The sequence below is a fragment of the Bubalus bubalis genome, chromosome 4 (genome assembly GCF_019923935.1).
Source record: "Bubalus bubalis isolate 160015118507 breed Murrah chromosome 4, NDDB_SH_1, whole genome shotgun sequence".
NCBI lineage: Eukaryota > Metazoa > Chordata > Mammalia > Artiodactyla > Bovidae > Bubalus > Bubalus bubalis.
Window position 1 is genome coordinate 127,940,411 of NC_059160.1, and position 13,245 is coordinate 127,953,655.

At 38.2% G+C, this 13,245-nt stretch overlaps 1 protein-coding gene across 7 annotated transcripts in view; it reads right to left on the bottom strand.

The window, feature by feature from the left end:
- The window catches only part of LYST (lysosomal trafficking regulator), a 175,453-nt gene that overhangs the window by 121,059 nt on the left and 41,149 nt on the right, over positions 1-13,245 (bottom strand). For all 7 annotated transcript variants that reach the window (XM_044942047.1, XM_044942046.1, XM_025284538.2 and 4 more), the window contains 4 exons: positions 8,179-8,269; positions 4,493-6,572; positions 2,042-3,065; positions 337-498 (listed from right to left, as the gene is read on the bottom strand). In XM_044942047.1, the coding sequence (XP_044797982.1) occupies positions 337-498; positions 2,042-3,065; positions 4,493-6,572; positions 8,179-8,269 (3,357 nt within the window). The remainder of the gene's footprint in view (positions 1-336; positions 499-2,041; positions 3,066-4,492; positions 6,573-8,178; positions 8,270-13,245) is intronic.

Below are 13,245 nucleotides of genomic sequence, written 5' to 3' on the forward strand. Positions count from 1 at the left end.
AAGAGGACAGCTGAGTCATCACTATCCCTGCATTATTACACAATAAACTATCAGTTATATATGAGACATCAAACAATACTTTCCATCCTCCTGGAAGCAATTCTCGGTAAATTTCCAGATTAGATGAAGAAAAGCATGTCACACTGCTCTCCTCTGTCTTATGAGATGTAAATACAATCCATCCCAGAGGATGGAGACAGAACCCATTGAACTCACCTCACCAAATCCTGGCCCGTATGTTCTAACCACATCACGGTGTCACACTCTGAACCCACACACTTCTGCCTCTGCCAGTCACACCCAAACAATAACAACACAACTGTATGTTATTCATACCTTCTCAGTCATAGCATCATCGTGCTCAAAATCTGCTGAATGATTCCCCAGTGCAACTCGAAGCAGGGCATCAAATAAAGGCTTTGCTAATTCTGTTTCCATCACCTTTGACTTGGAAAGATGATCCCTCATTTCAAGCAATATAGTTTCCACAGACAAGTTCTAAGGTAAAAGCAAAGAAACTAAGAATATCAACATGCTTTAAGAAAAAAAATAAACAGTGAGAAAACAAATGATAAATTAATATTTATATTAAGTAAAAGCTAGTCCATTTACTTGCAGTTGATATGAAATTAAAATGACTATATATCCAGTGCTTATACAAATATCCTCCTGTTACAATTAAGAATAATATTCTAATTTATCCAATGCTTTACTCATCTTATTTGCTTTTGAATTTGAATGTATCATAAATTAATTGTATCAGGGAAAAAATGATTAGTTGAAACTCAAGGTTTTCATTAACCATTTCTAGATTTTACTAATTCCTTTTCTTAGTGATTCCTTAAGACACTAAGAAGCACTTGTATTCTAATTTTTTTCTCTTCCTCCCTTCTTTACTCCTTCCTATCTGTCCTGGAAGGGAACTCTCACCGCTTGTTCTTCTATTAGGGGATGAAGCCGTAAGGATGAATAGGAAATTGACTTCTCCCTTAACTCTGTCCAGTGGGAGACAGATACACACAGACAAGATATGATGGAGCAGGAAATGGCAACCCACTCCAGTATTGTTGCCTGGAAAATCCCATGGACAGAGGAGCCTGGTGGGCTCCAGTCCATGGGGTCACAAAGAGTTGACATGACTGAAGTGACTTAGCACATAGGAAGAAAAGAAGGAATCTGCCGTATTTGAAATTTCCTTAGAAGCAGGGCCTAAAACTAAGCATTCCTTTTTGGCTGAGATGTGCTCTCAGGGGAAATTTGTAAAGGCATGGGGAAGGCAGAATATGCTGGGGGAAGAATCCAGGCAAAGATGTCGTTTCAGAATAAATGTGTCACTGCAGCCCAATTCCATGGGAAGCTCTGGAGCCTGAACTGCACCACAGAGACTGTCCCCACTCCCAGAGCCATCCCCATTCCAAGAGCCATACCCATCAGTCACTGGCTCTCAGCACCCCACACCTTGGGAGATGGGTGCAGATGTGAGTCCTTAGCAGCCAACATCTGCAGCAGATGGTACACAGGTGGATCAGCTTGGCAAGGGATATGGGCAGGGCACCAAACAGAACCACACCAAGACTGTTGAGTGTGGACTTTGAAATACAATAGCTGGAGAAGGAAATGGCAACCCACTCCAGTATCCTTGCCTGGAAAATCTCATGGACAGAGGAGCCTGGTGGGCTGCAGTCCATGGGATCGCAGAGTCGGGCATGACTGAGCAACTAACACTTACTTGCTGCTGCTGCTACTTACTTACCCATTATTATTGATCTGACATCTGACATTTAATGTGTATTTAATGCCTTTCAGGGTTGGTGAATTTTGTCACATGGGTTCTGTATTCCAAACTAAACCCTAAGCTTCTTGAGGGCAAGAACAGAGTCATGTACTCCTCTGTGTCCACCACAGTACCTGGTACTGTGCTAAGCATACAGGAGCACCTCAAAACTCAGAATCTTTGGAAAAACAAAATGACAATAGCATTACATTAGAACTTTAAAAAAATTTACATTACACAATGGTTAGATGAAAGATAAGTTCTTACCTGATTGGGTAACTCCAACTCCATCTTTTGCTGACTAGCTCTGGAGCCATGAAGACAAATGGCCAGAAGGGCTTCCAAAAGTCGTATACCCTGAAGCGAGGTTTCGCTTTCTCGACTCATAAAGACTTTTGTTTCCTCAGGAACAGCTTCCACAGCTGGAATTTGTTCCACATTTATGGAAGAAAGATGCTCTGACTCTAATTTACCTAAACTTTCAGCACTCTTTTTCAGACTACTCAGTTCTGCTGGTGTGGGGTCACTTTTTACAGTCAAAGATAATAAATCCTCCTTCACAGCGATCTCAGGTTGAGAAATTCTGTTTAAATCTTGATTTTCATTCATGTTTCTATCTCCTTCCTTTCTCCCTTGCTCCTCTTCAGGATTTCTGAATAGATCCTGTATTATCATAAATATTAATTTATGGCATACTTGGAAACCACCGAGCCTATAAAACTGTTTCTGGAAAATGGGACTTAACATGTAGATCCAACGACACATGGACCAAACGTCAGCTGCTTGGTGCATGTGTCTGGGAGAGGGCAGGACGAGGCTCTCGAGAGAGAAACATGGCAGCATGTGTTGCAAAGGCTCGCTCGCTGTACTGTCATAGCCGGAAGTATCTTCTGAATCATTGGCTGATTCTCCGTCAGATTCTGCCTCTTTACTTACACACAAGAATGCCACACAGAGGAAGAGGTTAATTGTGCTGATATGAACATCCTGCACCACAGACTTCCGTTTCTTTGGATAAGCATCTTTGAGCCGGGCATAAAATTTACTAAGACTCTGAGAATCTGAATAAGCTTGCTGGTTATACAAAGTACCAACATTTAAGGATGACAACTCCTTCTGTTCAAGGTCTATCCCGTCAATACCTGGAATTGAAGAATCTTTCTGTTGTTCCCCTAGGCTGATTATCAGAGTTTCAAATGCTTTTAGTGAGTGATTTCGGATACCATCTAAGTAATTTAATTCAATTATTTGGTTTACTCCATTACAACTTAAAAACAAATCTCTTATTACCCTGTGAGAGAAAAAAAGTACAAAAGATTTACATACAGGCACATCATTCATACACTATTTAAACATGTCATTGCTGCATATACTAAACACTATCTATTACAACTTTATCAATTATCTGGCTGAAGTCCTTAATTAGATATGACCAGGATTTCAAGTTGCTTTCTAACAACTTTTACATCCTTCTTCAAACACTGCATATATAATTCCAGTAGCATTTGAAAAGAACAGATTACATGCCTCTCAAGTGAAACAAAGCAATTCAGGGAAGAATATTTTTCCCCAAACGGCAAATTTCTCTTATATAAATTCTCCATGCCCCAATCACCTCCATATTTGTGATGGACACTCTGAAAGCAGGGAGGCCTTTGCATGTCCATTCATTTGGCTACTTGGTGGTTCACTCAGGACTTTTGTTTATTTTAAATCTGTATGTCATCAAGGGAAAGAAACTAAACTACAGATCTGAAGTTTTTCAGCTCTGTCTCAGGTAAAACTCACAAGCCTGGATTACTGGAATCTGAGTAATAATTTTAGTATAAATCAGCTCAGCAAAGATCCAGGCTGTCCACAAATACACCACAGAGTTATAAAACTTTCAGATCAAAGACAGTTCTATTTAAACAATGTGAGAATGTCAGGATTTTTTTTTTAATGGTTGTGAAAATAATGATCACAGATATGTTATACTTTACTGTAAGTTTTTAAAATGGTATACGCATTAATTTCAAAGGCCAACTACCTATCAGAAGCAAGCTTCATTTACAAAATTATTTTTTAAGTATGAGAGTTGACAATCACAAAATCTACAAAACTCACTGGTGGGATTCTAAGTATCTTAATTTTCTTCATTTTGCTTACCTGTATTTTCCAGTTTTTCTACATACAGGTAATAAGTGTAAATATGGTATTCAAAAATTTCATTAATTTCACTGTTTTGATAATTATCATGCACATACACACTTTAGGTACTATATATATATTTTACATAGCTCTAAATAAATGGGTGACATTTTTTATTTTTTGTATGCTACTTATAAAATATTATAAGCATTTTCTCATGTCCCAATAGATCCTAGCTAACATTATTTTTGGCTAATAATATTACATCCAGTAAATATAATTAATTTAACTTTGCCCCTGCTGTTGGGTATCTGCGTTTTATCCATTTTTTTCTCAGATATAGATTTAAAACTTTACTTTTTTTTCAGAGAAATTAAAATCAATGGCTCTGTCCTCTTCTCTATAAACACCCCAGTAAAACAAACAAATAAATAAATGTTAAAAAAAATCTGACATGGGATGGGAAATTTTGTTGTTGTTAAACTAAAATTAAATCCTAGGAAAAAATAAATAATAAAGATATTCAAACATCTTTGAACATGATTTTTCAACAATGAGAAAAAGTATCTACACACATATATAACAAACCTTGAGTTAAGCAGGGTAGGCAGAGTTTTTAAATAAATCTGAAGTACTTCCTGGGGCAAACACTGGTTATGATGGCTACATACATGAGTCTGGGCTGAAGTAATGCTAAGCTGTTGACAATGATGTGCTAATTCAACTCCTCTTTGCAGCACAGAATTAAATATGCAGTTATACAGTTTCCACTGAACAACAACATTGCCTTTCTGGATCAAACTGCAAATGTGATTTGCAATGTGTACACTCTGTAATCTGTCCTCTTCGAAAACAAAATTCTGATAAGCCTCTAAGGCATCCCATTTCCACAACAAGTCTTCTGATCCACTGCTGGGCAGGATCCCTCGAAATCTGTAGGATGGACTAGATAAACCTGAGGAAGGTTCAGCATTGTAAGAGCTTCCCTGCAGGGTCTCCTCTAATTTGGCTAGTTGATCTGAGTCAACAGTACAGATGTTGCAAGCTGCTTTTTTAGTTTTCTGTGGTATCTCAGCTCCTCCTAACTGATCCAAAATGAGTTTGTTAAGAATATTCAGTATATGCTGCTGACAGCTTTTCAGTGCTGGCAATTTAAAAGCATGGAGGAGAGGAACAATCACAGATTTGGGATCCATACAACAGCATATGCCGATGTTCTGAACCCCTGAGAGGATCTGGACACACGTGCTGCTCAAGGAAGCCTGCTGCAGTAAGCGTAAACACTGGTGAGCACACACAGCGATGCAACAGCACCGCTCAGGGTAATACACGTCTCCATCTGCCGTCTCTTCAAATGGGTTTTTGGAAACCTGGTTTTTAAAAGCCGAGACCAACAGACCTGAGAGGTCTCTATGGTGATGCATGAAGTGGGAATATTCGCAACGTCTGTGCCTTTTTCTTGTACACATTGAATGATGCAGCTGCTCTGACTTAACTTTTTTGACAGTGCTCATTATTTTCATGACATTATTGATGAGGGCTTTCAAATGTCCTGAGGCCTCGGGAGGAACCCCATCTCTTACAACCAGCCATTCCATTTGAAGAACTGCTGTTTCAAATAAATGAAATCCGTGATGCTGAATGAATTCTTGGACCAGGTCCATGGCTTGACTGAAGAAGAATGGATTTGAAGCTGCACTTTGAAGACAACAGATCAGGATCTGCAGAACTCCCTCCAGCAGCTCAGGTAAAAGAAGCACTCTATGACGATACTTGGAAAACACAAAATCATCCTGAACCTCTTGTAGTGTTTTCTTCTGTCTTGGGGCAAAAGGATCAGGTTGCTTTTCTAGGAAAGTTCTAATTTTTAAAGCTGCTCTAAGCAATTCTGTTAAATTTTTTCTGAGATTTTCTGGCATCACCTCTGCCATACTAATATCTACTGACATCAGATGCAGTACTGTTCGGAAAAGCATCCGTTGAATCAAAGCCACTGGTTCTTTAGTCCAACCTGCAGAAACCATCTGACCCTCCAAATTGTCACTGAGATTACAGCAGTCCCCAAAACCCGCTAGGAATTCAGTCAGTGTGGGCACTACACTGGCTGCGAGAGCAGAATTATGATTCAAGGTAATGTCAAACTTACAAACTTTCTCTAATAAAGATAACAAAACATGACATAAATCAAATGGAGAATTGTTCATGTGACTGATGGTAGACAAGGCAGCTGGCTCACTTAAAATGTCAGTATTTGACTCCTCTCTTGGAATCATTTCTCTGGAATTTTCCAAAGCCATGGTGTCAGGAGGAGTCTGCTCTTTGGTTGATAAGTGGTTAAGCTTAGCTGTAAGGTGGTCTTCTTTAGGATACTGTTTTACAAAATGCTGCAGCACATGGGACCTTCTGTATTTAGTCATTACTATACTTTTGTCATCTGAATTAACTTCTGAATCTGAGGTGGAGAGCTGTGTCTTTCTTGCATCTCTTACAGAATAACGATGGGTAGTTTTACGTTGCCGCCTGCTTTTTCGAAAAACATTTACTTTTGCAGAAACCTGACCAGCCAGGGCACTTCCTTCTAAATATAATTTTTCCTGAGTAGATCTTTGAGAACTTGAGTTCTTTTCTTTGGTCAGGATTATACCAGCTGAGAATGGTAGATTAAAATCTGACAAAATGAAGAAAAAAAATTTAGAATACCTTAATACGTTTTAAAACTCAATATGCATAGGTGATTATCCTCTTACTTCTCTAGGAGTTTGTCCTCAGTATATTTTTATTATGGGGCTTCTTCTAGCTTATTAGTATGTCTCTACTCCCCTTCCTCCCCACATCACTTCATTTCCTTATCCTGCTCAAAACACAAAGTGGCCCTGAATCAAAGAATACAAATTGATTTTGAAAACAAGGAGAACAGAGTTAGGAAAGCAATGCTGGTATTTAGCATTACTATTCTTACCACTTTACAAATCTCCTCTAATAACACCATTAATTAAGACACAGAGGTATACTATATCCTCAAAACAGTATTTAGTTTATAGCTCTGATATAACTCAGGAACCTTAAGATCTCCCCAAATTATTTCAAAATCATACAATAGATACAAATGTTCTCCAAGACTGGGGTTAAGAGAGTTATTGGTTCACAATATTTACTGCATGTGCTACGCAAGGAACTTGGTACAGGGGCAGATATTGCTGTTTCACCCTCAGTGCCCAGAACCTAGGGCTGCTGTGTGGTCAGCACTCAAGACCTATATCTTAGAGAAAAGAATAAATTTTCCATACTAATTAAAAAGATAATGACACTGGGCTTTTTCCTCTGCAATAATACAAAAGGTACACTTATAATTTAGAATGAATAAATAAAAATCTAAATAAAAGACTTGTGCTTTAAGAGAGAGAGGATTAAAAGGAGTCTGACAAATTCCACATATGCAAAAGATGCAGGCAATGAAGACAACTTCACCAAAAGAACACAAATTAGAGTTCTTAAGTGATTAACAATTTGTGAGTTCTATAAATTCAGAAGAAAATAAGAGCAGAGTCAGTGAATCAACAAAATAAGCAGGATAATATTATTACAAGACCTTAGATAAATCCCTTAAAAGAGAGCTCCATATCAGAAATACATTAAAGATGCATATATGGCATTAAAATACAATTCAAGAGATTTTTTTTTTCAACCTGAGAGATCCTTAAACATCTCACAATCTGCATATTCCGGAAGTGGTGAAGGGGGAAAACTGTTAATCCCTCTATTGAAACATTTAAACTAAGTTTCATGTACTTAATATGATATATATATTTTTTTCTGAATCAGAAATTAAAAATATGTTGACCTTAAGTGTAATAATCCTGTCTAGTCCTAACACAAAACATTACTTCAAATTTATCCTTTAAAAGCAACATTAGAAAAACTAAACTGCAAACGTCATTGATTGAGTACTGGTAATGGAAAGCAGTCTTTAAAATAAGCAGAGAATCTTTGATTTCTTCAAACTTTTCACTCTCCATTTTTAAATGTTAGGCTGTTCTGCTTCTTCATCTATTTTCTAATCATCATTACGTTCAAGGAATTCTCTATCGTTTTTATATTAGAAGAAATAAAAATGTATTTGCCTAAAGAATTTTTCATATTAAATATCACACTAATATACACTGCTTTGATTTTGAGCTGCTATCAACCATCACAGTGAAGTAACCTTTCAATGCAAGTTTTTCCGCAGTAGAATTTTGATAACACAAGTGATATGACAAAGAAAAGAAACATACCTGTTGCCTTTTCTTCTTGAACAGGTATCTTCCATACCAATGGAAGGAGTGACAGAAGAAGGGTAAGGAGTTCTTCTCTGCATGTCAATGCCTGTATTAGAAATAAAAGAATCCTTCATGCTCTGAGGTCATGAAACACAGTAATTTCTAATACCTTATCTTTAAGTTGAAAAAAAATCCCAGTTTCTTGAGGAGGAAGAATCAAATTAACCTATCTTAAATCCAATTAAAGCTGTGATACTTTGCAATTTATAAACCTTCCCAAGGATAGAAGGTAAGAGTATTTGACGGTATTTAGCACATTCTTGCTGCTTTTTCCAAAAGTAGCTGCTGTTACTACCACCATGCACATTGTAAGAATTCCTCACCTACAAAAAGATAAATTTGCTAGGTGCAAATGAAAAGTTAACCCCTATTAATTGGCAAACCAGTAACAAAAATTACTAGAAAAACAAAAAGGCTTCATGCAGTTAAATTTAAAACTCAGAAAACACAATTTTCAAAAAGAGAAATGGACATTATTAATACAATAGTATATGTAAAGAGAGACAGACTTATTAGTGAAGGTCATCCGATAAATATTTATTGACTGCACACTAGGTCCATAGCATTTACTGTCTTACCCTTTCTGGAGGATATGGTCCAAGCCCTGGAGAAGGTCCCCTCATTTGGTCCATAGAACACATACACACAAAGCAGTTAAAGAACAGAAGGCACGCAGCATGTGTACATACCCGGGTGTGGCACAGGCATTCAGTTTAGGAGTTCAGAAAAAGGAGCAATCATTATCAGAGGTCTGGAAGTGCTACACCTGGGAAACTTGGGACATGGGTGGTTGAGGAATTAATGACAAATCAAGTGTAAATTGCTCATGTCAATCTGTGGGGAGGGGGTCAGAGTGGGTCAGGGTGACATAATCAGATTTGCCACTATATAGACAACAGAACTGGTGGGGAGGAGAAGGGACTAATCAGTGTTAGAGGCAGGGAAACAGTAATACAGATGAGAGATAATAATAATCTGAAGCCTCAGACAGTAACACTGAAAAGGAGGAGACATATTTGAGAAACCGTAAGGGAGAAATAGAATGTCTTGCAGCTGATTAACTATGGGGCATATGGGATGGGAAAAAAAAAAGATCCAAAAGAACTTGAAAGTTTCTGATTTAGGCCACTAGGTAACAAGTGATAACACAGTCATCAAGACAGGACATTTAGCAGTGGTGTTAGGTTGAGGTAAAGATGATGGATTCACTTTTTAGATATACTGAGTTTGAGATGTCTGTTGGATCTCCAAATGGACTCAGCCTTTTAGTAAACAGCTGAATATACATGACTGGAACTTAAGAAAAAGATGTAAAGTAAATAATTGGGGTGTCATCCGAGCAGAGGTCAAGGACATGGGTGAAATTTCCTAGGACAGTATGCAGGAGGAGAGGGGCAGACTTCCCAGAACAGAGTTCTGGAGAACAACACTGGAAGAACCGCAGATGGTGGTGCTAAAGAGCAGCCTACAAAGGAGACTGATACGTTAACTCTCTCCAAAGAGAAGCAGAACAAGAAATATCAAGGGAAGGGAGCAGTTCAGAAAAGAAAGAAAAGTTAACCAGGTCAAGAGTTGCAGATCTTTAATTGTGTAAGATGATGGGAGGAAAGCACTTAGCAAGTACAGGGTCACTGGTGACCTTAACAAACACAGTTTTGATGGAGTGATGAGGGTGCAAATCAGATTACAAATAGGCTGAAGAGTCAAGGGGAATGAGAAAGTAGAGACAGGATTCCGATTATTACTTTCTAGTATCTTGGTTATGAAAAGGCTTAAAATTCTGCAAAAGCAAAATCTAAATCCCTTCTCAGGCCTGGAAGACCCTTCATGACATGATTCCTACTGACTTGTCCAGTTTTAACTCCTACCACGACAGCCAACCCCTACCTACATGTACTATTAAGGTTTCCTGAACATCAATGGTCCTTCAAACATCTTCCTCACATGCACTGCTCTTACAATTCTCTCACCATCCTTCCATCTGCCAAGTACCAACTCATCCTTCAGGTCTTGGTTCCTCTGTGGGAAGACTTCTCTAATCAATTGCTCCTAGGTCAAGTAAGGTTTCATGACCCTGATTTAGTATAGCAACCAATTTGCTGAATGGTTAATGTCTGAATGCCCATTTTCCTCTTTCATTCATTCAACAAATATTTACTGAGCCTCTACTATGTGCCAGACATTCTGGATGTAGTGGTGAACAAGGAAGACAACACTCACACCCTTACAAAGCTGACACTCTAGCAGGTGAGACAGAAAACAGTGGTGACAGATAAGAAACTTTCAGACAGAATGCTGTGATATGGAGAAAATTAAATAAGATGGAAAGAGGAACATTTAAATAGGCTAGTCAGGACGGACCACTTGAGCAGATGCTTAACTGATGAGAAGGAAGAATCCATGCAAAGACATGGAGGAAAAGAGCTCATAGGAAAGATACAAAGGGTGGGAATGGATTTGACTTCTTCATAGAATGGCAGGCAGGACAGTGTGGCTGGAGCACAGCAAGGGGGAGGGCACTAAGAAAAGGCTGCAAGGCCAGCCAGGTGGACAGTGCCAGATACAAGGCGGCCTTGGGGAGGGGGGTCACATGAAGGGGTTTGGATTTATCTCTAAAGATGATGGGAGATTTTCCCAAACATACTTTGCAGGCCTCTCTCAGAGCATGAATTCCAGGGCTCAGGCCCAAGTCCTTAGCAATCACCTCCCTTTTTCCCACTCAATGCCTACTACACAGCTGGATGTTCATAAACATTACCTGCCTGAATGATTTTGAATTCTGGATGCAAAGTAAAAATTGTATCAAAGGGCAATTCTATGCCATTTCTATGTGCTTCACTTCAGAGTCAGCAGATATCTAGATAACAATTGTATGCAGAGCTTGTACTCGGTACCTATCTCAACATTTTTTAAGATGCCAGCAAAAGATACATTATCTTGCAAAAAACAGTAAACCAATTTTGGACAGGTACATTCCTGCCTAGTCCCTCTAAGTTGAATCTTTATCTTTAGTAGAGGAACTAATAACATTCTAAAAGAGCTTGCCAAAACCTCAAGGGTGTGTGAAGAAGTGCTACAGAAAGGCTGTCCTTGTAATTCAGCATGTGTTCCTCCACAGTACACTGGCAAATCACCACTGCTGTGTGAACTGGCATTCCTGCCCCTGGCTTCTTAGACACGTGGCCTGGAACTTCTCTGTTTCCCTCCCACTTAGCTCAAGGCTCAATATGCCAAATTAGGCAATATATGACCCAAACAGAGCCATTTCCTGGCTATTCCTAAACTATCCGACCTAGTGAAATCACAGTACTCCTCATCTAATACTTACAATTTTATGTTCTCCCCTCTGCTTGGAAAATGACTGTGTCACACATTTTTAAATTCCCCACTGCAATAACAAACAGTGAGATCACTCTCATCCAGGTGGTAAGAATCATGTTCATGCCACTTATCTACCAGGTGCCAGGCACTGTCTCTTCCACAATTCTATTGTTTTGATTGTATTTTATCTTAATTGCCTATCCTAACCATCCAAAAGTAGTGATGGCAGGATGGAAGAGAAAGGGCAATTTTATTGGGAGGAAAGGCTGAAATCCCAAATCAGAGGCGATGTTTAGGAAGCTGCAGGCATATGGGCACCAGATCAGTGGGGTTCAAGGATCTCAGGATGACATGTTAAGGAATTTGGACTGAAGTTATTTTAATTTATATTAATGGCATTACTTTTAATTTTGACATGCTGAATTTAATGTTCCAGACATAGCAGAAATATATGTGCTATTTAAGTCCTTCATTTCTTCTATCACAATTTTATAATTATTTCTTAAATGTGTATCTATATACACACATGTGAACATTTCTTCAGTACTACTGTAAACAGAATCTTTTTAAAATTTTCTAGTTGTATAGATTTAGCTAAAGGAAACAATATGTTTGTCTTATATTCTATAATTCTGTTGAACAGTTTTCTGGATGATCTTTTGGATTTTTCTGTACACATCAGTTTAAAAATTAACTTTTATTTCTCCATCTTTCTCACATTTAGCTGTCACTATTTTCATATTCCCCTTTGTTATTGCATGTTTTTAAAACATGATATCAAACAGAATACTAATAAAGTTATTCTTATGCTGGTTCTATTGCAGAGCTTATAAAAATTATTTTGATTTCTTCATACAAACAGCTCATACAACTCAATAACAATGAAAAACACCCAACTGAAAAATGGAAGAAGACCGAAACAGACATTTTTCCAAAGAAGATATACAGATGGCCAGCAGGCACATGAAAAGATGTTCATCATCATTAATTATCAGAGAACTGCAAATCAAAACTACAATGAGGTACCACCTCACACTGGTCAGAATGGCCATGATTTAAAAAGTCTACAAATAAATGCTAGCGAGAATGTAGAGAAAATGCTCCTACACTGTTGGTGGGAGTGTAAATTGGTGCAGCCACTATGGAAAACACTACAGAGGTTCCTCCAAAAACTAAAAATAGAGTTGCCATGTGATCCAGCAATCCCACCCCTGGGCATATACCCAGACAAAACTATAATTCAAAAAGATATGTGTGCTCCTATGTTCATATGAGCACTACTCACAGTGGCCAAGACATGGAAACAACCTAAACGTCTACTGACTGATGAATGGATAAAGCACATGCAGTACATACATACGACGGAATACTACTCTGCCAAAAAAAAAAAAAAAAAGAAATAATGCCATTTGTAGCAACATGGATGGACCAAGAGATTATCATACTAAGTGAAGTAAGACAGATAAAGACAAATACCATATAATAATCACTTCCATGGAGAATCTAAAATAGGACACAGATGAACCTATCTCCAAAACAGAAACAGACTGACAGACATAGAGAACAGACTTGTGGTTGCCAAGGAGGTTGGGGGGATGAGGAAGGGATAGATTGGGAGTTTGGGGTTAGCAGATTAAAACTTATTATACATAGAATTGATAAACAACAAGGTTCTAGTGTATAGCACAGCGAACTATATTC